Source organism: Taeniopygia guttata, chromosome 1, assembly GCF_048771995.1.
Source record: "Taeniopygia guttata chromosome 1, bTaeGut7.mat, whole genome shotgun sequence".
NCBI lineage: Eukaryota > Metazoa > Chordata > Aves > Passeriformes > Estrildidae > Taeniopygia > Taeniopygia guttata.
In genome coordinates this window covers 50,470,889-50,495,943 of record NC_133024.1, presented here as the reverse complement: position 1 = coordinate 50,495,943, position 25,055 = coordinate 50,470,889, and the positions used below count along the sequence as shown (strand labels likewise).

The window sequence follows — 25,055 nt, the reverse complement described above, 5'->3', positions numbered from 1 at the left end:
TTCCATACTTATTATAAAGGTAAAGATGTTTTCAGAAAAGAAAACAGGACCCAATATATTTACTCAACAGAAGTTTCTTCTGATCAAACTGTGCTTTATTTTCAATTAATTATTTGCTGAAAACCACATTCATCAGTTGTACTTGAGGAAGAAACCTTTCTATGGCTAATTGTGTTTATTTAGAATCATAGAATGGTTTAGGTTGGAAGGCACTGTAAAGGTCAGCTATGAAACAACAAATGGGGGGCAGACCAGAGAGCACAGTGGAGCTTATGGGACATGATGCTCTGGCTTTGGTGCGTTAGAGACCCTGGGAAAAGTGACCACAGATATGAAAAAGAACTGGGAAAAGAACTGTATATGTAACTATCAAGGTCTTTGAAATGATGTAGTTTTGTAAGACTGCCAAGTAGTGCAAACAATTTTTATTCAAATTCCCCCACTATCTGTAGCTAGTATGAAATTTTTGCTAAAAGCTGTGGCTGCCTGAAGCTGTAACAGTATAAAACTGCACTGTGAGAACAGTACTGAGACTTCAATAAATTACTTCAATGACTTCAACTCCAGCTTTGACTTCAACTTCTTTTTGCTTGGGCTTTGGCTTCTTGCTTGGACTACTTTTTGAGCCCCTCCTTTGAAGTCCCACCCCTTAGTTGCATGGCAATCATCTACTTCCAACCCTCCTGACACGTCCCACTAGACCAGATTTCCTCCACCCAGCCTGGCCTCGAACACTTCCAGGGTGGGGCATCTCCAGCTTCTCTGGACAACCTGCTGCAGTACCACACCACCCTCACAGTAAAGAATTTCTTCCTATTATCCAGTCAAAACCTACTGTACTTCAGTTTGAAGCCTTTCTTCTGTCTCTATGTACTCTTGTATATATTCCCACTCCACCTCTCTTGTAGGCTCCCTACATTTAAGTATTATAATGTATAACATAATTTCATAAATTATTCCAGAGACATAAATATGCAGCTTGTAAAAAATGAAAAAAACACCATCAGAGTAATGTGAGAATTCTTACAAATGAACTAGATTCACTCTTTTAAAATACTATATAATTATTTGCACCGTAATGATATATCTTTTGAGTAAGTGGACTGTACTGGCCTAATCATGTGACCTTCGTCAGTACTGCCAGTCCCCTTTATTTAAATAGCATGGAAAATTACAACATTGCAGAGTGATAAGGAAATGCTATTAACAAATTAAAATCCCCCTGAGCAGGAAACTTCTCACAAATGTCTGGCTAAAGATCAGAAAACTATATTAACCAAAATAATCCACAACATGTTACCTTTTCTTTTCCCATTCTGAAAAAAAACCCTCAAAGCTACAAACCAAAGCACCTCTGTTGTATAACTGAAATGTCAAGTTTTAAAGAAAATTTGTCTACTGACTCATACACATCAGCTTTTTAGAGAGAGACATTAAAATGCTATTTTCTCCTTATGCCATTCACATGCCTTAGCTCATTTTATACACTTGAACTTAGTCACCTGTAAGATGTACATACAAATAACAGGACTAAAAGCAGTAAATCATTTTAGCTGTGAGCCTTATCTTAGTAAAACCTTTTTATCAACTGTGGAGAAAGATATGTTAGCACTCTGAGATAGAAGATATGTTTTAGTTATAGAAAAATTGTTAAATATGAACATCATTCTAGGGATTATATGCTAAATATTACCGGTTTGTACTTGCACAGACGACCATTATGTTAGCAATTTTGTCACCGATAATTCAGCTAATATATTGCATTTGGAAATTTTAAGTTTAATGATGTATATAAATAGAGGAATAAAAACTCACAGGTTAAAACAAAGAAAAAAAAAGACGAGATAAAAATTACCTCCAAAAATACATAAATATAAACAGCAATTACTAATTAAATTTCAAACAGTACAAATCTTGAACTCTTTCACAAATAAGCTGGGAGATGACAAGAATTATTCCAAAAAGCTCATTTCATCTATAAGACCTTAGTTTCTCTTAACTGCTTTTAGACAATCCACTTCAATACTTATGTTTGCTTCCAGACTGTATGTTCTGCTCATCATGCTGCACACATCAAAAGGTATTCCAGGAATTTATGGTTGTAAACAAAAGCAAACTTCAGCTTGAGAAGAGGGGGGCAAGTTTCCTTCCACAGGACTTGTATCAGATATTGAGTACATCTTGGAGAGATACAATCTTTCTATTACACTGAACAGTCAACTCTTGGCCTCTGGTGGGAAAAAAAAAATTAAAAAAAGAAGGGAAAAAACGTCTCAAGGACAAAGGAGCTCAGCTTTCAGGTTTGAAGGAGCAGTATTTTATTCTCCATATCTGAAGCTAGCTCAGAAGCAGGAGCACTCACCTCTGCCATATAAGCTTCTTAACTTCTGAGGCAATGATTTGGCAGCTTGTGTTACAGTAGTACTGAGCAGTTCTAATCCATGTTTAGAGAACAAAAAGTTACAGAAATGGAGGCATCAATTGCCAAGAAAATATTTTTGCTTATGAATCCACCTTACAGTCTAATGAAATCTACTTTTCTTTGGGCTGGATTGCACTGCTGGGAGAAGTGAGTACACCAATCTCATCCTGTTCTGAGGGTACAATTCATCACAGCTGCTGTCAGATGGTCACAGAGCAGAAAGGCAGTGAAGGTGTTTTACAGTGCAGGAGCAGGAGTAAGCCTCTGAAAGGTGAGGACCTCTTTCACAAAGACTTTGCAATTACCATTGCAATTTTTCATATTTCTTTTGCTTTTGTTTTGGAACTGGAGGTACACAGCCAGGCAGCTGGGCTCAAAAGAGTGGATATGGGTACACATCTCCAGTGTAGGAGCTCCAGAAAGAAACACATTAAAGAGGCAGCCCATCCTACAGCAGCCTGTCTAATCACTTCACTGATGCCATTTAAGCAACAGTCTGGCATGTGCCAGTTGGCAACACAGAGGGATGATACTCCATTCAAAGGAACACTCACTTTCCAACCATGCCCTTTATTAATGTTCAGTATCTGTTTTAATTTCTCTTTGGAGATGAAGAACTTTGAGCCTAGCAAGGGACAGCTTTAAAAATGCACCCTGCAGTGCGCTCTGCTCTTCTCCTCCATACTCATTTCTTCCCTGTGTCTGTCTGAATTTTTATTGACTTCTCCAGAATAGCAGATTGCATAATAGTACAAGGAAACACACTCACTATCTATATTCTAGATAATTCTGAATGCTCAAAATTTATGGATATCCAATTCACAGCGCTCTCTTAAGCAATTCTCATCTATTTTGCCAAAAGAATGAGACAACAGCTGGTTCATGGTACATAATTGCCAATTCTGTCCCTTAATGAAGTATCCTGGGTAAAAGGAAGAATAACAATTCATTGAAGTCTACTGTAGAGCTCCAGGAATGAGCAAAGATTTTTTGTTTCAGTGACAGGAATGGAAAACATCTGCTCCAGATGGAAACAAGACCCTCAGAGTGTGACTAAAAAAAAATAAAAAAATTAGGGGTGGAGTCAAGTCTCTGAAGTTCTTTCCTACAGACCTGAATTATGTGAAAGCCCACAGTTTGTTTTAGGAATGAAAAATATTCAGTGAAGGAAGGTATTTTTATCCAAGCAGGTTGACATTCACAGAGGACAGAAGACAACAATCTGATCCTACAGTTACACTGAAGAATTTTGAAAGATTCTTGTGCTGTACACAAGGGCAGTATAGCTGAGAATTTAATCCAAGTGCATAAATAAGAATCTTATGAGGAACACTATATATGCAAATGTCAATCTGAAATGTAACTGGAGCAAAGGTACATATGAACTCTGAAGTGTAGTCAATGTGGAACATCCATGAACAGATAATCTTAATTGTGGCTCTACAGATCGTGCCATCACTACCACTTCCTACTTCCTAAACTGGAGCAACCCTGAAAAAGAAGGCTTCTTTGGATAACTCTCTTTGCGATACTCTCTTTATTGACTCCTGAAAAGTATGACATGTATCATGACAAGTATCTGCTTCTAGAAGAGAGTTTCACAGGGGATCTTCGACATCCAGAAGTTAAGTTTATCCAAGGTCTAGTACCTTGAACACCTAGTATGATATATGACCATTTTTCTGTACTCTCCATTACACAGCAGCTGACAAAGTATTTCAGATTTTCAGATCAATTCACTTACCTTAATTTGTCCTTTTATCACTCATCCCAGAGTCCCTGGAACAAATGAACTCCCATCTGAAATGAAATTTAAGGGCCCATTCTCCACAAGTACAAAGTCAACCATCAAATACATGGCAGACAAAATGTAGTGGGACAGCAGTAGATAATGGTCTCCTTCCAAAAGTGCTGCTTAAACATGGTCCATCTTCACAGGAATCTCTAATGATAGTACAGAACAAATAACTCTTGAACAAACTCGACATGTCACAGAGGTAGAGGTAATGACCTTTATACTATCAGGGTAGCTCCACTTCTCAATGTGATCAATAGGTACTAGAGAGGAGTAGCCTGAAACACTGTGAAAATGCCACCAGTACCTAAAATCCAGACATTATTTGTCTGAGCACAAGTTTTTAATAAAATACCTTATGTTGTATCCATTGAGTTAAGCTTGTCTGGGACTTCCCTCTAACACAGAGGCAAAGGGGAATGAAATGGCCTCAGTTTTGCTCCAAACACTATCATCCTCCAAACAATGGCAGTCACATTCAAACAGCATGTTCTAGCATAATCCAGTGGCTGTGATAAGTCCTGGACTCTGACACTAAGAACTGGAACAAGCCAAAAGTATGCTGAGTTGTCCTCAATGCTTGTTCACATAAACAACTGACTTTCACAAATTAAATAAAAAAAAAAGTCCCCAAACCAAAACTAGGAAAGAAATCTCCTTGAGATATTTAATTAATATTGCTTCTGTGCTGCAAGAACCTAAGGGTCCTTGTGCTTAAAGGCATGCTCCTACTTGCTAGATCCCTGCTGTCTGGCCTGTGTGTGTTATTAGCTATAACACTGACAAAGGCACTTGACAGTACTTTAATTAAAGAATCTCTCAAATAAAGTTTAATTAAAATATATACAGCAGGGCTTGAACCTCCTCCATGTATGAAATATTCTCTATCTTTTTTTCAGATATGTATAAATAAATAAAGGATTTTTAGTGTTCTACTGCTTAAATGGTTTTGCTTTTCCAGTTTCATTAACAGTATGAAAGTACCAACCTACTCTTCTGATCACTGTCAGGAATGCATGCTAATTAGATATCCCAAAGTTAATTAGATTTCCCAATATAGGAAATCTATAGTAACTTCACATCTCTTTTGTATCTTCAAAGGAGAGCTCCCACAGTCACCAACAGCAGAAAACAACAGAATATCAATCTATAATTTCAGTCTTTGAACTATCAAAGCAAAATTGAAAATAATGAAAACTCAAGTTTTAAGATCAAGAAAGAAGCACCTAAAAAGGTGAAGAAACACTCATCTGTATAACTTCTTATATTGAATTCTTAAAAGATCAAAGATTACACATCCATCTATCCCAGGGCACTAAGATCTCAATCATAGATTTTTTTTTTCTAGCAATCACCTTGCTTCTTGAAAAATGAAATATACTTTCTGCATAGCCATTGCAGCTAAGTTGTTGGCTTCTGATTCCTCAGGTGGCTCACAAGGAGCAGATATGCAAATGAGGATGTTTTGTTTCCTATTAAGTTACAGTTCTGCTCTATCACAGACAAAAATACTTTGTCTACCTGATTAAACCAAAAAAATGAAGCAGAATGTGGAGAGATTAATGAAGTTGCATATTTTTTACTGGTCAAATATATCCTTTACAAAAAGCAGTGGTAAAGCAGTGTTTTGATTTATCTTTGTGAGCCTATGTATAGAACAAGAAGCATATAATTTTGATGGAATATTTTTCTAATAAATTTGCATCATCTACATAATTTGAATTATACAAGTTGTAATTACATTATAATGTAGCTATGTCATTAGAAAACTTTGTGCATATTTCAGATAAAACAATATGTAGTCAATACATTATTAATGTGTTTACAAAAATTGTAAGTTAAATATATATATTAAAAAATTCCAAAACAACCCCAAGACTGACCTAACACAGAGTTTATATTACATATTTTAAGACATGCCAATTTTTTCAGCTTTAATCAAATCCTGTTTTATAGGTACATTGATCACATAACTTTAAAATTACATAATTATTCACATTGAATCTTCACAGAAACTTCAACACCCATTATTATCTTTAAATCAGTACTTTTGGTTGTCTAGTTTTCTGTCTTCCTGTTACTACTCTTAGACTGGCAGGTGCCTTCACTCAGGAACTGCTCTAAACAAGGCTGTAAAAGACTTGATGCTCTGCTGGGTTACCATGTAATTCTACCTTACCAATTATTTAGAAATCTATTTGTGTACAGAACCACAGAATCACAGAATAAAATGAGTTGGAAAGGACCCTCAGCAATCACTGAGTTCAGCTCCAAGCCCTGCACAAGACCACCCCAAGAGTCACACCATGTGCCTGAGTGCACTGTCCAAATGCTTCTTGAACTCTGTCAGTCTTGATGCTGTGACCACTTCCCTGGGGAGCCTCTTCCAGTGCCCAGTCTCCTCTGAGTGAAGAAATTTTTTCTAATATTCAGCCTGAATGTCCCATGAGAGAGCTGTAGGCTCAGAACCCTTGGGTTCTGTACTGGTCACCACCGAGAAGAGATCAGTGCCTCCCGCTCCTCTTCTCCTCATGAGGAAGTTGTAAACTGCAATGAGGTCTCCCCTCAGTCTTCTCGAGGCTGAACAGATCAAGTGAACTCAGCTGCTCCTCAAGCCCCTTCACATCTCATGGCCCTCCTTTGGACACTGATAATTTAGTGTCTTAATAGTGTGGTGCCCAAAACCACACACAGGACTCAGGGTGAGGCCACCCCAGTGCAGAGCAGAGCAGGACAATCCCCTCTCATGCTCAACTGGTGATGCTGGGCCAGATGCACCCCAAGACTATTTTCCCTTATGTGTCTGGAGTAAAAAATCTCCCTTTTGATGAACTTTAATTCTGAACTTTAATTTGTAATCAGATTAGATTATATTGATGGAAGTGTCTGGTATCATTTTACAATATCTTCATCTATAATAATGCTTTTCATAGACACATATATTTTATCGTTCTTAAACTCCTACTTAGTATGTACAATTCACAGTAAAAATGAAATAATTTCACCAAATTATAAAAAAAATATAAACCAGAGTGAATTACAGGTAATAAGATGTGGAAATGGTTCTATCTTTATAATCACATCTAAACATATTTGCACTGTAATACTCTTAACTTCTACATTATTGCAAACAAGTCCATACTCAGCTGTATTTTTTCTGATTTGTTCAGCTGTCCCCAGGGAAAACCTTTTCCATAACAGCACCAACTATAGGTGATTTTTTTTTTTTCAAGCTCCTTAAGTTAAGAAGGTAGTGACAGAAAAAAGAAAATAGGAGTAAATAACTGCCCATTTGTCAAAATTGTTTTCTGTTCCTAAGGTAAAACAATAAAGAGGTCACAGATCAGGTAAAACTGGTCACAGACATGAGTTGCTGAAAACTTTTTCACACATTGTGCAATCAGTAATTGGAATTTGGCAGCCAGATTGTCCAGATATTCTAAGTCTAGACAGATGTATACTCCAGATTAGAGAATTTCTGTTGGCTTCTGTGCTTCTGGCTATCCAAACAGTGGCTATTTTCTTAAATTTCTACTTGTCCACATCCATGCAGCACAAGGAAAGTGAAGTGACTCAGAAGGAAAGGGGACATAAGCTAGACTGGTGGTAAATAAGGAATCAGAATGCAAGAAAGGAGATAAGAAAGTATAAATATAGATAAATCATATGAAATGATGGAAAAAAATGGGAAAAAAAAATGTTTTGCTCTGGCAAGGTCAAGGGAAAACAGAGTGATTAACTGAAAAGCCCAGATTGAATTTCAATAAACTGAATACGTTTGGGACTATTTTTTTCTAGGTAAAAATGAATCACATGAGTTATCACTGAATTCCACATAGCACCTTTGAATGTCCTTACCCTCTGTGCAAGGTTGGCCACATTAATGATGAGCTGTGTATCCAAGGTATACCCACCATTTGTTAGAGAGACTGCTATTTGGATTTGGCTAAAACTTCCAGGATCAATAGAGACAACTGTGTTCCAGTGCCTGCAAACCTTCCCCAGCATTGTTTAATTTATTAGCATAATTGTAGCTAGGAAATTTAGGTGTCTGTTAAGATATCTGATGCAGAGAAAAGGAATAGAGAAAGAAATAATCCCACATGAACTCCAGGAGATAAGGACAAAAGCTAAGAATAAATAAGGATAAATAAGAATAAATCAGGATAAAGAATCTGATGGTAGAGAAATGCAAGACAGAGTAATCAAAGCCAGAATGATCTATGGCATCCAATATATTTAATCTTTTAGCATGTAAAATTGTCTCATGTTTCTCGACCCTCATCACTCTTCTGTTGTCATTAAGTATTTGAGAAACTTGCAAGTGCAAACTTAAGATGTTTTAAAGTCTTATTTGGTCTCCAAAATGAGTTAGAAAAAAAGAATAATGGTGTATTACGAGTGCAATTGAAAGGGGATCTTGGTTATCATCTTAAATTTCTAATTCCTAATTCTTCAAGGTGATGTTACAACAGTACATAATGTTGCCATTTCTGAGGCAGTTTGGACTGTGATACTGTTTAAATGAATAAATATTACAGATGCAAATTTATATGAGGCAAACTAGAAAACACACAAATTATACTAGCTGTAGAGATCTCTTTTCATCCATTTGTGAAGTCTGGCCCTTATTTACCTTACACCAAAAAGAAATTTTCAATTTTTACATCTCATATAATGAAGAGAGTACATCACATGGCATATAGAAAAAAGGAGCATAAAGGAGCCGAACATTTTAAACGTTTTTGGTAAGCAGAGGTTTGCTTCTTCTACTTTTTCATTGCCTCATCCAGTATCCAAAGTTTTCAGAGATAACCATAAAGTTCTTAGATAGCATCATTCATCTTGAAAATGTTTATCTTTTCCCCCCCTTTCTTCTGAGTCTCCTTCTTTCCTTATTCTACACTTACATGCTATCTCTTGCTGTCAATAACATCTATATGTATCTTTACAGGTGATATTTTAGTGAAAACTGAGACAAAGGAACAATACAGTACTTTAGGATTTCCGCAGTTTTCTTTCCAGGGGAACAACACTGTCTCTTACCTTACCTCCTCTATCTTTAACCTTCCTCCTACAAAATGATTTAACATTACCCATAGTCTTTTTGCTGTTCTATGCCAAGGTATTCTTGATTTTGCCCCAGTATTCCTGTGCTATTCATTCACCAAGGAATCAGATTGCATCCTTATGTGAACTGTTTCATTTCATGGATCCCTAGCTTTAAACCCTCCAGATGATGCACATTCCTGAGTGGCAAAGCCACAGCTGAAGGAAGTAGGCATTGCACTTTTAACATGTAAAGTACTACCTAAATCACAGTCTTACATTCCTAGAACATTTATTTCTCAAACATTACTCTCAAAAAGAGTATTTTTAGCTTAAATTATGCTTATTTGCTCTTTCTGTTTTCTATTAAGATGGTAAAGCTATTATGCAATAAAAAACTCAGAACATATCCTGATTAAATACATCAAAGTAAACAGCAACTTGTGATTAAATTATTATATGTGTATTTAGTGCAGATTAAAACTGCAGGGTTTGAGGTATCCATTTAAAATTTAATCTAAATAAAATATATTATAGAATCATCATGATAAAATATGGTTAATTTAAACAATATAAGGATGTCTTTTAGGAAACAAATAGAAAACAGTATATATTTTATACTTATGTGAGGCAAATTTGATGGCAGTTCCACTCTTTTAATTTCTTTATTTTGTAACATTAGCATTCTATCTTCCAGATTAATGCATTTCAGTTGCAATGTTCATAACAAGTTGCTTAAGAAGGATAAATCCCAAATTTATAATGCATTAAAATGTAAAAAAACAATCCAGAAGAGAGCTTTGAGTTATTAACTCTGAATTGTGAGTTATTCATAAGTTTACACTTCAAAACAGAGTACCAGCATATGAAAGGAAATGAAAGTGAAAACATCAAGCTCATAATAAAACATTTTAAAACATTTTCTTATTTAAACTTCAATTTTTTCTCTTTCAAATTTTTAAAGATTTATGCAATTATTTAAACTGAAATTTGATTAAGACAGCAACATAGGATTATTCTTCAAAAAATACAACTGTTCCTTCAGTGATCTTATGTAATTTGAGTCATGTGGGTATGAGGCACTTTTTTAAGTATTTGAAAACCAAGAAAAATATATCATTTTCTTGACTGTCTTAACAAGTCTGAAATATTGAACAGTTTGGAGATAAGAGATGACAATTTGAATTCATCCCTAGAAATGGTAACTAAACATTTTGGATGATTAAGATCAAAAATAAAAATATTTAAACAAAAAATACAATAAGTGGAATGTAGCAAATGAAAGTATCAACATCTGCCTCTATAGGAAGTATATAATGTGTGCACCACAATACCTGTATATGCAAACTGAACAAGGTCCCACAGCGCATTGGGGTCTATGCCTTCCATTTTGATCTCTTCTTGCTTGGCTTCACAAACATCACTTGTAAACATGGCAGCAAAGTAGTCAGAGACAGAACTGAGGACAAGTCTGAAATAAAAGTAAGAAACTGGTTTAATTTGCTTCAATATATTTATTAGAAATGTCACATATTTATAAATGTATATAAAATTATTTTCATAACAATTAAAATTATTAGGAGGAATATATTATTTATTTTCATAACAACTAAAAATTTTAGGAGGAATATATTATTAATGCACATTAGCAGCAACACACAGAATGACATTTAATTCTAATTTGGTTTTGCCTCCTGTGATATGAACCAGGTGGTACTTTAGCATATGACTATAAAACTGGCATAGAAATTAGCACTCAGTCTTTCTGATGATCTTCCAGTCATGCAGATGTCCCAGCTGTTAACAAGAAAATCTCTCAGTATCAAATAATCAACTAATGACCGGCATTTCATAATCCAGAAGTACTTTTCTTTAAAGGTTTATTTATTATAAACTTTAATAACAGCATATGTCTTTAAACAATCTGTAAACCTTCCACTAAACTGTTAGTAGCTTAACATGATACTCACTAAAAATATATAATAAAATTGCTGTGTAATACAATGTTTTTGTTAATAAACATGTCCAAGGAAAATAATTTGAAAACATGTCCAAGGAAAATAATTTGAATTTGCTGTTTAGGGATTGGATATAGAGAAATCAATACCACAGCAAGTATCAGGTATGACTGTAATTACTGGAGCTTTAAGTTAAGGTGTTCCTCCAAATACCATCTACAGTGAAATTTTGATCTTGTTAGGACTGACTATTCACAGATGATCTTGAGATAGAAATGTGGTACAACTATAAATCATGTGCTGCCATGATGGTCACATTTCTGGATTAATTTGAAAACATGATATACAAATATATTACTAAAAGATACAACAATCACAACTGGAGAACTTGGAAACGCAGAGAAAAATAATTAGCCTTTTGTATATTGTTAGCTAGTTTGTCCAGGGCAAATTACTATTAAAAAAAATAGCAAAGATAAACAAGTTAATTCTTATCAGCCACCATGGTAATTGATTGCCTTTGCTCTCTTAGCTCATCCCAATAGCTAAGTAAAATATGACAGCTTGAATTGGCTTCATAATTTTGCAGTGCTTTAAGCTGCTATATTTTACAAGCAAGTAGGGCAGATTGAAGACATATATATGATCTTTGCCTCTAATGATGGGAAATGACTAAACAGTTATAGTACTTTATCACTTTTCATGTTATGCTCAACTCCAGAAATCATGAGTTTTAGAAGTAAACATCCTAGTTCATAAACAGTTCACATTTATATTTATGTAATGACTAAAAGTCAATGGATGACTACAAAAAGATGAACTTAGAAACAGACTTTGGTGCTGCCACCAGAAACTCGTAATTTACTATTTTTTTCATCACTGAGGGACATTTACTTCTACATTTGTTTAGTTTTTTCTATCTTATTTATTTATTATTATTATTATTATCATTATTATATTTGTAAATCTTCTTCTAGCACTTTTTCTGACCACTTATAAATAAGTGACTTTATTGTTCATAGATACTTTAATAAAAGCATCACAAAAATCACAGAAAAGAAAAACATGATGATTTTCTATGAGATAAAAATTCTCACAGATAGCAGAGATGTAATTTAGGCATGTAAATTTAGGTATGTAATTTAGGAGATTTTCATTTGAGACCATTTAATTCATGGAGATTTCATTTAACTTCATTTTGCATTAGCTATTGCTTCAGATTTACTAGTCATCATTTAAATTCAGCTATGGATATTCAATTTGATCACTTGCCAAAAGCAAGGCCAAAATCCTTGGCTGCATCAAAACAAGAAAAAAGGACAAAAGAATTAACAGAAATTTTAATACACCAGTTAATGACCAGTGGAAATATTTTCAAACAGTAATAGCTTGTATTTTAAACACACATTTTTTATGTTCAGCAGTTACTTTTTATATAATCTTACTGTATATATATGGTCCAAAGTAAAAGAAACAAATAAAAACCAACAGAGGGAGGGCAGAAAATAAACAGAAGGATGAAATCTCTTTCACAAATGTCTGTAAAAATATGTGATTTTCCAGAGTTTGTGTGAGGGAAGTCAAAGATGCTATCTAATGGATTTCAGCTGTGAAGGAGCATTCAGTCTACAGGAACACAACAAGACCCAAACCAAAGTGGGGGGGGAAAAAAAAGAAAAAAAAAAAAAAAGACATATGTCAGGTACTCAGCATTACCTATTTTTCTTAGAGGTTTATCCCTACTGGTTTATACCATCTATCAAAGAAAATGGCTTAAATGAGCAGAAAGGTCCTGTGATGTAGCAGCTCACCTACAGAAGCAAGACAAGCTTTTGAACATAGTGATGAAAAAACAGGATTGTTTTTTTTAAGTGTCTTATGTTAATCAATAGTTAACAGAAATACTGAATCAGCTATTTCATCAACTTACTATAACCAAAAGACTAAGTTTCAAGACACTGACTTTCACTTTGGGAAGTGCTCTGCAAGTTGAACTGAAGTGAGAGGAACTTGCTAATAACACTTAATTCTGAAAGGTTTACACCTTTTGTAAATCTTTATTGTATTCCAGGGTTGAGATGGAAGATCAAAAGTGAGAAATCAAAGAGATCAATTAATTTGTAATGATCTGCTGCTTTTTGTAGATCAGAAGACTCCAAACAGTCCTAAATCTTGGTTTAAAGGCATGCTGACCTATTAATCAAGAAAGGTCAGGTGGCTGAGGATGTCACCTTTTCAACTTTGGATCTGGCAGTGAGAATACATAATAAATTCTTTCATCCTTGAGACTCACAGCAGGTAAGTCATGGCTTAAAATGAGTTTGTGAACCCAGAATGATTTTTTTGAGATTAAGAGACTTCTTTCTCTTTACAACTAATTTCAGCCTGATCAATTTCTGGTTTCTTTTATATGTAACCCATATGACTGCTTAGGGTTGTGACCTTTTTTCCCAGGATATCCGATTTTATTTTAGTTTATTATAGAATATTTCTCTGTACCTTCACAACTTTTTTCATATACACTTTTGATAGAGAATTGCCTCAATGCTGATGGGGCATTTATTTATTAAAAGAAGCAAACAAACCTTGATCACTTAAAATCTTTAAGAAAGCTCTTACAATATATTACTGCCAACTGAGTAGAATATCAGATGTTACTTGGACTAAAAAATCATAAGCAAGGCACTATTTTTTCTCCATGTACATTATGCTAGAACACATAGGAGCTGAATATTCTCGAGAACTGGGTCCATGAGAATCTCATGAGGTTGAACTAGACCAAGTGCAAGGTGCTGCATTTGGGTTAGGGCAACCCCCAGTATCAATCCAGGATGAGGGATGAATGGATAGAGAGCAGCCCTGCTGGGACTGTCTTGATGCTTCTGCATGAGAGGCTGGACATGACCCAGCCATGGGCACTCACAGCCCAGAAACCCAAACATGTCCTGGGCTCCATCAAAACAGTGGTGACCAGCAGGGTCTGCTTTGGTGGGACCCCACCTGGAGTACTGAATAAGAACAGCTTTCATTTACAAAGATTCTAGGGGCAAAATGGTAATATTTAGAATTTTTCCACAATAAATTTTTATTTTCATTTACCTTTTGACAGATGGCATTTTGAAAGTATTCATATATATATATATATATATATATATATATATCTGTAGACTCATATGCTCATAAGCATTATTTCTTTTAAAAAGCTGCAATTTTAAGTTCTGAGTATGAAAGGAATAAAATCTCACATTCAATGAATAGTGGTATAATTCATAGCACAGGAAGAACATCAACTTCTTGGAGCCAGTCCTGGGCCACCAAAATGATTAGAGGGGTGGAACACTTCTCCCATAGGGAAAGACAGAGGGAATTTGCCTTTTTCAGCCTAAAAAAGAGAAGACTTAGGGATGACTTAATTGCTGCCTTCCAGTACATGAAGGAGCCTTTAAGAAAGGTGGAGAGGGACTCTTTATACAGTCATGTAGTGATAGGACAAGGGAGAATGGTTTCATAGTAAAAGAGTAGATTCCTTTACCCTTAGAAGTCCATTTCAGTCCTGCACCTTTTTTCAGTCCATAAAGTAATAGCATTAGTATTCTGCTTTAATACAGTAATAAAATATCTCTAGCTGGAAAAGGACCCTTAAGGCTCCTAAAACAAAAATAAACCATGTGATTAAGTGCATGACCAGATGCTTCTTGAACTCTTACCACTTCCCTGAGAAGCCTGTTGGAGCAACTTATCACCCTTCTGCTGAAGAACCTTTTTCTAATATCCAATCTGAACTTCCCCTGACTTCATTCCATTTCCTTGGGTCCTGTCACTGGTCACCAGACAGATGAGATCATCACCTCCCCCTCTGCTGCTCCCCTTGAGGAAGCTGTATACATGATGAAGTCATCTCTTGGCCTTCTTTTCTGAAAAAGCCCAGTGACCTCAGCTGCTGTCCTTGTCCATTTTTCCTTCAAAACCTTTCACCACCTTGGATGCCCTCCTCTGGACACACTCGAACAGTGTGATGTCCTTATATTGTGGCTTCCAGATCTGCACACAATACTCAAGGTGAGGCTGTACCAGCACAGAGCAGAGAGAGGCAATCACCCCTTGATGGGATGGTGATGATGTGCCTGGTGCTTCCCAGGGCATGGTTGGCCCTTTGCTGCCAGTGCACTGCTGACTCTCATTCAACTTGCAAGCAACCCAAACCCCCATATCAAGATTATCAATCAAGGTTATTATCAAAAGCTTATCTAAATTGCCTTGTTGCTCCTCTGATAGCAGGAATTTTTGCTGTTATTGTTCTTCTTTCCCAACCATATTACTTGAATGAATTATTTTCAAACTCACGTACAGTGGGTTGTGTTAAACAACTATTTTGAGATGCAATTTTTGATATAGGAAGTTCATCACACCCTACAGATATCTGGGAATAACATAGGAGTGTTGTACTAATTTTACTCTGTGTTTTCTATGCATTTTTCTTCTTTAACTCCCTGCTTCTAGACTTTCCTTCCTTCTCTGCCTGGTTCTACTTTCTTTTCTGCCTGGCTCTTTATTCTTTCATCTTGCCTTTCAGCTAAACCTTTTCCATTAATCATTCCTCATTTTGCCAACACTATTTTTTTTAACTTTGCCACTCTATAGTTGCACTCAAAATGCATTAAAAAAGATATTACCGCCCAGAGCACTGAAACAGACAATGCTAACTGCATTTTGTTGAAGGAGTTTTATTAAATTTATCTTCACATGTCATTCAAATACTAGTAGAAAGACTTGGGTTACCTTACTAAAGTATTTATTTATTTTATATATTATTGGTAATTTTCCAATAGTTCTGTATTACTTTTTCTGCCATGGTAAGATTGCCCCATGATCCTTTCCTTGAGTATTGGAAAGAAAAAAAAAAAAACTTAATATTTTTTGATATTAAGAGAAAACAGAAAATAAAAACTTGGATTTCTCATTACACACTCAATTATACCTGTCTATATTATAACAACAACAAAAGCAGATTTCTCAGTTTCTCAACAAGTGCAATGGAAGTCAGAACTGTAAGCTGAGGATGTAATTCCCCTTCTACATCTTCTTTGCATTTTCTGGTTTTATTGAATTTTCTGTTTTATTTAATCCAATCTCTTTTATATGGGAGTGTTTTAATTGGATAGGGGTAGGTGAATTTTAGCCTTATATCACATTTGTTCTTTTTTTGTTTCCCTTCAGCATAGAGTTCCTATCTTGTTTTGTGCAGCATTACTAATCAAAATGTCTTAAACTTCAGTCTGAGTTTAGAGATGCTCTAACATTTATGCAGTCCTAGATGGACGTTGTAATGAACTCTCCAGCACAAATATTAAGGTCTATCTATCATTTGCAGTGACTTTAGCTCTTTTCTTCCCAGGATTTTTCTTGTTTCTTCAGCAGCTGTAGAATACAGCATTTCAAGTACAGTATCTAAAACCAGTGCAATTCATGTAAATTTATTTCATTCACATATTCTTAGTTTTATGTTGATCCATGTAATTATTGCTTGATTAACAATTTTTATTTACTCTGATCATGCAACTATAGTTCTGAACAATATTTACTTCCCAAATGCACAAGAAAATGAAATGGAAAATGAAAGCAGAGATGAATGATGTGGGAGAAATACAGAAACATTGTGTCAACATAAAAAAATATGGAATTAGAGACACCCAAAACTCAGGTACCGATGAAGACAGTGAGGGATTTGATAGTAAAGAAGGGTTTCTGTAAATACCTTGGAAGCAAATGCAAAACTTTTGAAAGCTTTATTTGGCTCAGCTTTTTTTTTAATTTATTTATTATGTTGTGTTTTGAGGACAAGTTTAAGGTGTAATACTGGAGGAAGCTCTACAGTGATACTGAAGGGCCACTCTCTGTGATGTACCATGATAATTGGAGGAGGTTACTAAAGACTGGAAAAGTCAATTTCCATGTCAATCCCTGAGAAGAAGGATGTAGGCACCTATAGATTTTTTTGCCTCACCAAGATCATGAAGCAAATTTGCCTGGATGACACATCCTGCATCACTAAAAGCAGTGAGGATAATAAAAACTGGAACAGGCTAACAAGAGAGGAACATCCACAAGACATGATATTCAAAAATTAACTGTGTATTATCTCAAGATCTAACCTTGCAGTTGACCCTGCTTTGAGCAGGGGGAGTTGAATCTGTAATTTCTAGGATTGTAATGACTACAGTAAAATAAGCAGCTCATTGTGCTTGTTCAAACACACCTGTCTAAACAAACATAGAATAAACACTATTAAAACTTTTCCAGTTATTTGAGATTTGGACTTTTTACTGCAGACCACAAAGAAGTAGAAAATTAAATGTAAAGGTGTCCGAAGGTTTGTTAGAAAATCTAAATAAGATTATGGTATTATTTCATGGTTAATCTTCTTCTTAGGGCAAGTTTTCAGCTCACAGAGCATTTATATATACTGTAGAATTGAAATGACAAATGTGAAATTAAATTTACTCCTAAAAGGTGTGCATCCAAAAATGAACAGCTGTATTAGAAACAGTAGGGGAACTGAAATAAACTAATTAAAAATACCCCATTATTTAAATATTTTAATGAAGGTTCTGTCTGGTTTTACTTCTTAGCATTTGGACAATAACTTTGGCTCTGCACTCTTGTATATTGCATCTTTTTTTCTTTTACTTACTGTTATAGGAGTTGGAATATAGACTATCCAGCTTCTTTGCTTAACAGCAATAGTCCCTCTGCCCATATTTACTCAGGGCAAAAAGAACTTTGTAAAGTCTGAGTTGCCAGGATGCGCTTAGTGTATTCCTCTAAGTTAATTTATGAGTTCAGAAATGCACTGGCTGTTTTTCTGACTTCCTGCTGGGAAACCATAATTCTGCTCTGAATTCCAGAGAAATCAGGGCAGAAGCAGGGAATAGATTACCCTTGGTTTGCAGCCTTATGCAGAGTTCAGATGCTCACCAGGAAATTCTGAATTAGTCTCTGTATTTTAACCTAAACTTTAGGATCATATTTTTATTTTCATGCATTAAATGAAATCCTATTTCTGAGGCCAAAATCTCAATGAATAATAACTATTTTAAGCTCTAATTGCTATCCAAAACCAAGTATAGTTTCGTAAGTACCTGCTGCTTTAATACTGGACAATCTTACAGAATTTTAGAAAATATAATGTAATTATAATTTTTATTCCAATAATTATAATTAAAAGTAAATCAGATTTTTTTTTTTTAGTTCATTGAAAGGCACAGCTCATAGGAAAAAAAGTGTTCAGTATTCTACTATGTATCTGAGAGACTGCACAACAGACTTATCAGAGGATCAGGATCTTAAACTAGAAATGTTGCTGTGTTCAGTGTAGCTATGCAGCATCCCTTTTCAGAAATTTCCATTCTCTTCACATAAGAATAGCATCACAGCAGGGAGAGAATTGTTAGTCACACTCACCGTCAGTTTGCTAGCTGAGTGCTACTTGAACTTTTGAAATCTGTACAAAAAACCCACACCTTCAAAGCCCCAACCTTCAAACCCACCTTTTTCAGCCACTTACACTTGTGTTTAAAGAAAGAGGAGAGAATAAGGGGCAAGAGGAAACACCATTCTAAAAAAATACACATACCCAGCCTTATAATTTCAATGTTTTATGCCGATGTCCTACCTGTGTGCCGGTATCTTGCGATCCCCAGCGATCAGGATAACATCACAGAGCTGCTGCTGCTTCAGGTAGCTCTCCATTTTCCTGAAGGTTTGCTCTGCATGGTGAACAGCCTGGTAGAACTCCTCAGAGCTACATGAATCCATGTCACAGTGGGGTGGCAAGGGGTTGCCAGCTCCTGACAGTCTGTAAACAAGAGAAACTCCAGGTTGGTTAAGACAGGACCAAGTGTTGACTCCATCACAGCTTCTTCAAACTGATACAAGTAAATCAATGCATCCTTTCCCTGTTCTCATCACTGTAAGTTCAAGATAGAAAAATCTTACTGCATTGGGAGAGAAATGGAAAAAGCAATCCTATGTTTCCACCGATTCTGTGTACCTACTCTAATTCACTTTCTCAAATTTATATTCATTTTGCACTTCTTGGGAAAGAAAAATAAAACTCTAATTTGACTTTATTTGTAATGAATTCTGATTGTTTTCACAATGAAAAATTACATGTCTACTTTTTATCCATAATACTTATTAATAAAAACTGAATTTAGCCTGCAAAGATAATATTGTCTTTATTTAAAAGGGGAAAAAAAGAGAAAAATAAACAGGAGAAAAACTTTGTTTATTTTTTATTATCTAGCCATCTATTCCTAGTTTGAAGTTTCTCAGTTCAGTGTTGCAGTGGAAAATCAAAGTGTCAGGAAGTACTAGTTCTTGAGGAAACTAGGAAACTCTGCTGGAATTTCTAAATAGTTCTCAAAACAGATGATACCCTCTTCTTTCACAAATATGTAATGAGACAGATTCAAATTAAACCCTTAAGATTATATATATGACTTGCAGTGCTGAAAATTAAGGATTTCACAGATTAAGCTAATTTTTTTTCTTCAATAGATAGATACAAAAGAGTTTACATAATCAATAGAAGAGCAATAGACCTATCTTAGTCCAGCATATTATAAATTAATTCAAACCAATCTCATTTTATATATTCTATTGAAATATAAATATTAAGGAGCACATAAAAATGTTTTTTATTTACAGTAATAATACAACAGTTTCCTTACTTGAGGTTTGAATTCAGTAGGTATTACTTTCAAAAAAATGATATTGAAAGATGAGTAAGAAAATGCAGTCTACATTCCTGGTGCTGGGAAAAAATTTTGAAAAGTTCTAAACATAATAATTCTTAAAAATCAGAATAAAATGCAGTTATAAAATAAAAATAATAAACCCCCCCCAAATTCTTGAGACATGCTAGTGATTTGCTTTTGAATTTTGTTTGTACAAAAATGTTCCAGATAGTCTCCTAGACACTGTACAGAGCTTAGCAGATTTAAGGAAGAAAGGCTGGTCCATCTTTCTGTCACAGGAATCATTTGGTTTCACAGCACACCTTTAAGTAGCTGGAATCCTGCAGAATTGAAGCTGACATGCAGGTAATTTCACAGAGAACCAACGCAGCTACTCCTTCATCTTGCTCCCCCCACTACCTATTCTCTGCCATGTACATGTACTAACTTAACAGAACGAGTTATGATTTAAAATTAAAAAACGTCACTTTACTTAAATTTCATTTAAAATAAGTAAATTCATTTTTGTAACATTAAGCTAGATAGCGAAAAATTATCAGTTGTTTTAAATTAATTGATATTGTTATTTTTATGCTACAAAGGTTTTAATATGCCTGAGCCTGTCTATAGGAAACTGAACTGGCAAAATGCTATTAAATGTGATTCCTCAACAGAAACAATTACAAAATGGTGATTTAGAAAGAAACATTTGCTTAATTCTGTGGCAGGTAATATTGTTAAATTGCCAAGTACTTTATGCTAGATATTTCCTCCTGGATAAAAGAAACACATTCATTCTGTGAGTGACATAACTTGCTTATGTGTTCCTATCTAATCTGGACCCCAACCACGTTGATCAGAAATCCAAGTTTATTTTCACATCTTTGGTGGATCAGCTGATGCTTCCTCACAAAACTCTACTGACAGAGCTAAGCTCATTGGAATGGGCAGTGAGCAGATATTTCAGCTCTTTTTTTTCTTTTTATTTTCCATTTTATGTTTGTAGCCATACACAGATTTCTTTAGTTTTATTGCCAGAGAATTAGAATGTCAAGTAATTTGCAAGAAATAAATTAATGCCTAATAAATGAGGTTGATAGGTTTAAACAGACATGTTTCTCCCTCTCCTCTGGGGAATTCAGAAGTGACAACAGCAGTTCTGATAAAGAAAAGTAACAGGAATGAACAGATTTTAATGGGTTCATACTGTTTGTTAGTTCAGAAGGTAGGTCTAGGTCAGCTTAAATTTAAGCAGATAGGATACTAGTCCTGGTTCTTTTTGGCTATTCAAAATGCTGTCTTTTCCAGGTCAGAAAAAGAGAACTAACCTGATTTATGCTGGTCCTGTGAAGTAAGATTGCACTGTAATTGGCCTAGTCTATTTTGTTCTTGAATTGCTAGGCAGTGTTTGCCACAAATTTTCCTCTCTTTCCTGCTAGCCATTTATAAGCAAGAGTTTCTACCCACTAGCTCAGTGTATCTGTCACTTAGCAAGTCAATAAATGACTGCTCAAAAGCAATCCACCACCAACAAAAAAATATTTTAAATATTATCAGAAAAATAGCAAGCAATAAGTTTGGTAGGAGACAATAAGTTAATCTTTTATTTATTTTCTAAGGAAGCTCAGATAAAAAGCTTACTATATATCCTATTCAGGAGCTAACTGTTTCATTACAAATGCTCTGTCTGCATTATCAATACTTTAAATTCAGATAGCAACTTGTTAAAGTAGGAATTAGTTAAAGCAATTACCATTTATTACCAATTACCAGTTTGTGAAAGGCATATATAGGTACTCAGGGCCAATTAGCAATATGAAAATCACATTTTCTCTTTGCATATATTGCTCTTGCTTAGGTGCTAGCAAATAAAACCACAAATGGAGTGAGAGGCTTTGTAATTGCATTCAGCAGCAACTCCAACACAAATTTGACTAAAAATTCCCTTTCACAACTCTTTTTAGCATTTGTGTACCTCAAAGTCCTGTAATCAGTGAGCTGGACAGACTCCAGGGGGACTTTTTCAATAAACTCCTCAGCTGGCAAGTGCAAAGCCAGAACTCAGTGTGGAAATTTTAAACATTTGGGAGTTGTCCAGCCAAAAACACTTTAAATGACTTAGTTAATAGCATGGAAATAGGAAAATCCAACCCTTCTCAAGATTACAGCAATGCTACTGAAGGGTGACTGCAGCATGAGAATACTAAAAGGCTCACAAAAATTATCAACATTGCAAATAACTAATAATCTTATAAGTTTTTTTATGAAATTGCAAACCAGAGTGCATATGGCATAATATTTAAAAAAATAAATAAATAAAGGAAAAACTCTACTTTAGCAATTTTATACAGGCTATATTCAGTGCTAAGAACAGCATCCTAGTCTTAAAAGAAAAATTATTAAAGGTGTAGAGAAAAAAATCTAGTCTTTGAGCCATCACAGATATTAAAACAGTGTAAACGGAAATAAAAACCTAGAGGATCTAAAACATCTGACTCCAAAATCATCCTCTTCTACAAGAAAAAAAAAACACTGATTTGAAGAATAGAGAAATGAAAACCTCTAAGCTAAAGTAATGTTGTCAAGGATTTAAAGAGAAAATGCCAGGGAAAAAGGTACTTCACACACAGATTTAGCTACCTACACCTTTCTTTTTAAGAAATTAGTAAAACCAGTAGTTAAACCATATCCTGAACAAAATAATAAGAAGTACTTTGAAATAGAGAATTTGCATTACTTGAAATAATACCACATTTCTCTGTGTAAACAGAGGCTTCCATTTAGAAATGCTTCCATTCTGGAAATTATATTAATAGATGTGCAGAAAACAACAGATTTATATCACATTTTATAGCAGAAAACTTTACAGAGTACTTAGGTATTTTAAATACTCAATTTAAATACTTTTTTCTTCATTCCACTAAAGGCCCTGGCCCAAATAAAGAACTCTTTATCCAGAAAATGTCATATAATTTCATCATTACTGGAAAATTAAATCATGTTATATATAACGGGGTTTTTTTCAGTTTTAACTTATGCAGGATTGATTATGCAAACATATCCAGAAACTGTTCAGTTTAATTCAGTGAATATTACTGGGTACATATCCAAAACAAAATGTATCCAGTTATTCAGTGAAAGAAACATTGCTTTGCTATTTATAACTTGCAAAACCAGAAGAAGTATTCTATATGTAAGAGTGAAAAAAGAAACTTCACACATTTCGTTCTCAAAAAATTACTTATTGAATGCTTAGAAATCAATAGCCGGTGGAATTGCACCATCTAAGATGGACTGTCAGAAGTCATGGCTCTCATTAGTGATCACTTGCAAAATGGCAAGAGGGAGATTTATAAAGACTTTAAGAAGTTTTCTTATTGCAACAGCAAGGCCAAAGTTCTGTTTGTGAACAAAAGCTATGCTTTTCCTTCTGCTACCAGCAATCCTATCTGCAACTACAGATTCCACCCAGAGTTACAGCAGGTACAATTGCCAGATAAAAAAATAATCAGAATATCAAATAGGACTTTTTAATTTTACTAGATTTGCTCAGAAATGTATTGGTGCTGTCTCAGAGACCCCTTTCCCATGTAAAGTTTAAAAAAAAAAAAAAAATTTAAAGAATCCAGGGCATATTATAAACTCATTCTATAGATAAAGCTGCATAATGTATACTTTACAATGGTGTCTCCACCTAAAGGCAATTTATGAATCAAGATACTTGTAGCTCATTCCTTGAACACCATAAGGCAAAATATAGTCATAGGACATCTGTGTGCCCAGCAAAAGTACAGCTGAATCCTCTACTGTTCTGTATTTCTGTACATCTTAGGACTATTACCAGACACAAGAAACAAAATACTAGCTACCAGTTTATTGTGTGATCCTGGACAAATTGCTTGAGGAGCTCTTCAGAAACACTGGAAGGACAATGAGAAGGGACTACTGTACCACAGCAAACTGCTTCTATAGGGAATAAATAGTTCCCTTGTTTGGCAGCTCTATTGGGTTCATGTGGCCAGGTTTTGTTAGCGTGGGTGGGCATGGGGTACAGGGGTGGCTTCTGTGAGCAGCTGCTAGAATTTCCTCCAAAGCCAATTCCAGGCAGCTTTAAGATGGACGTGCTGCTAGCCAAGGCTGGGCAGATCAGAAACAGTAGTAACACCTGTGGTCAGCGGAGAAGGAGGGGGAGAAGGGGCTCCAGTTGCTGGAGCTGAGATTCCTTTCCAGGCTGTGTTACAGACCATGATGAGGCAGCTGTGCCCCTGCAGCCCATGGAGGAGCATGGGGATGTGGAGATCCACCTGCTGCCCATGGAGGAGTCCCACACCAGAGCTGGAGGCTGCCTGAGAGGACACTGTGAACTTGTGTGAGCCCCGTGCTGCTCCGGGGCACTGGCAGGGATCTGCAGGCCTGTGGAGAGATGAGCCCATGCTGGAGCAGATTTTCTTTCACAGTACTTGTGACCTTCTGGGGGACCCATGCTGGAGCAGTCTGTGCAAGAGCGACCTGAAGAACTGCTGCCTGTGGGAGGGACTTATAGTGGAGATTTCATGGAGAACTCTCTCCCGGGAAAGGGAGAATCAGTTCAAAACCCTCTTGTGGTAAGCATATTTTTCTCTTTTTTCTCTCTTTACCACACCCTCTCAGTTAGATTTTTTCTTATCTATGATCCTTTACCAGATAATGACCTAACCTAAGCTACAGGCATAGATGTCTCTATTGCCAGTGGTGATAAACCAACACATAAGAATTCTATAGCCTTCTGAAATACCAGGTTTTTAGATTTCAGTTCTTTTTAAAATGTCTCCTTTTTGCCTTGATATAAAAATAAAATGTCAAATAAAATCAATTTAATTAATGAACAATTACTAAAAAATCTAATTGTTCTGGAAGCAATTACTTAAAAAATTCAGTAATATTGATGACAAATGCTTTAACTTCCCTCAGTCTTCCCCCATTTTTTCCAGATTTTATTACTTTTATTGATGTAAAGAGTTTGTTGCATGTCCTACGCCCTAAGAACCACTTAAACTGTTAGGATGTTTGGTTCATTCTTTAAGTATTCAATTGATCCTTTATTTCTTCATACT

General features: G+C 35.3%; 1 protein-coding gene across 1 annotated transcript in view; it reads right to left on the bottom strand.

Moving 5' to 3' along the window:
• The window catches only part of KLHL1 (kelch like family member 1), a 193,161-nt gene that overhangs the window by 112,871 nt on the left and 55,235 nt on the right, over positions 1–25,055 (bottom strand). Inside the window, exons 2-3 of the mRNA XM_030271533.4 lie at positions 18,897–19,079; positions 10,601–10,737 (exon numbers count right to left, since the gene is read on the bottom strand). Of these exons, the coding sequence (XP_030127393.2) occupies positions 10,601–10,737; positions 18,897–19,079 (320 nt within the window). The remainder of the gene's footprint in view (positions 1–10,600; positions 10,738–18,896; positions 19,080–25,055) is intronic.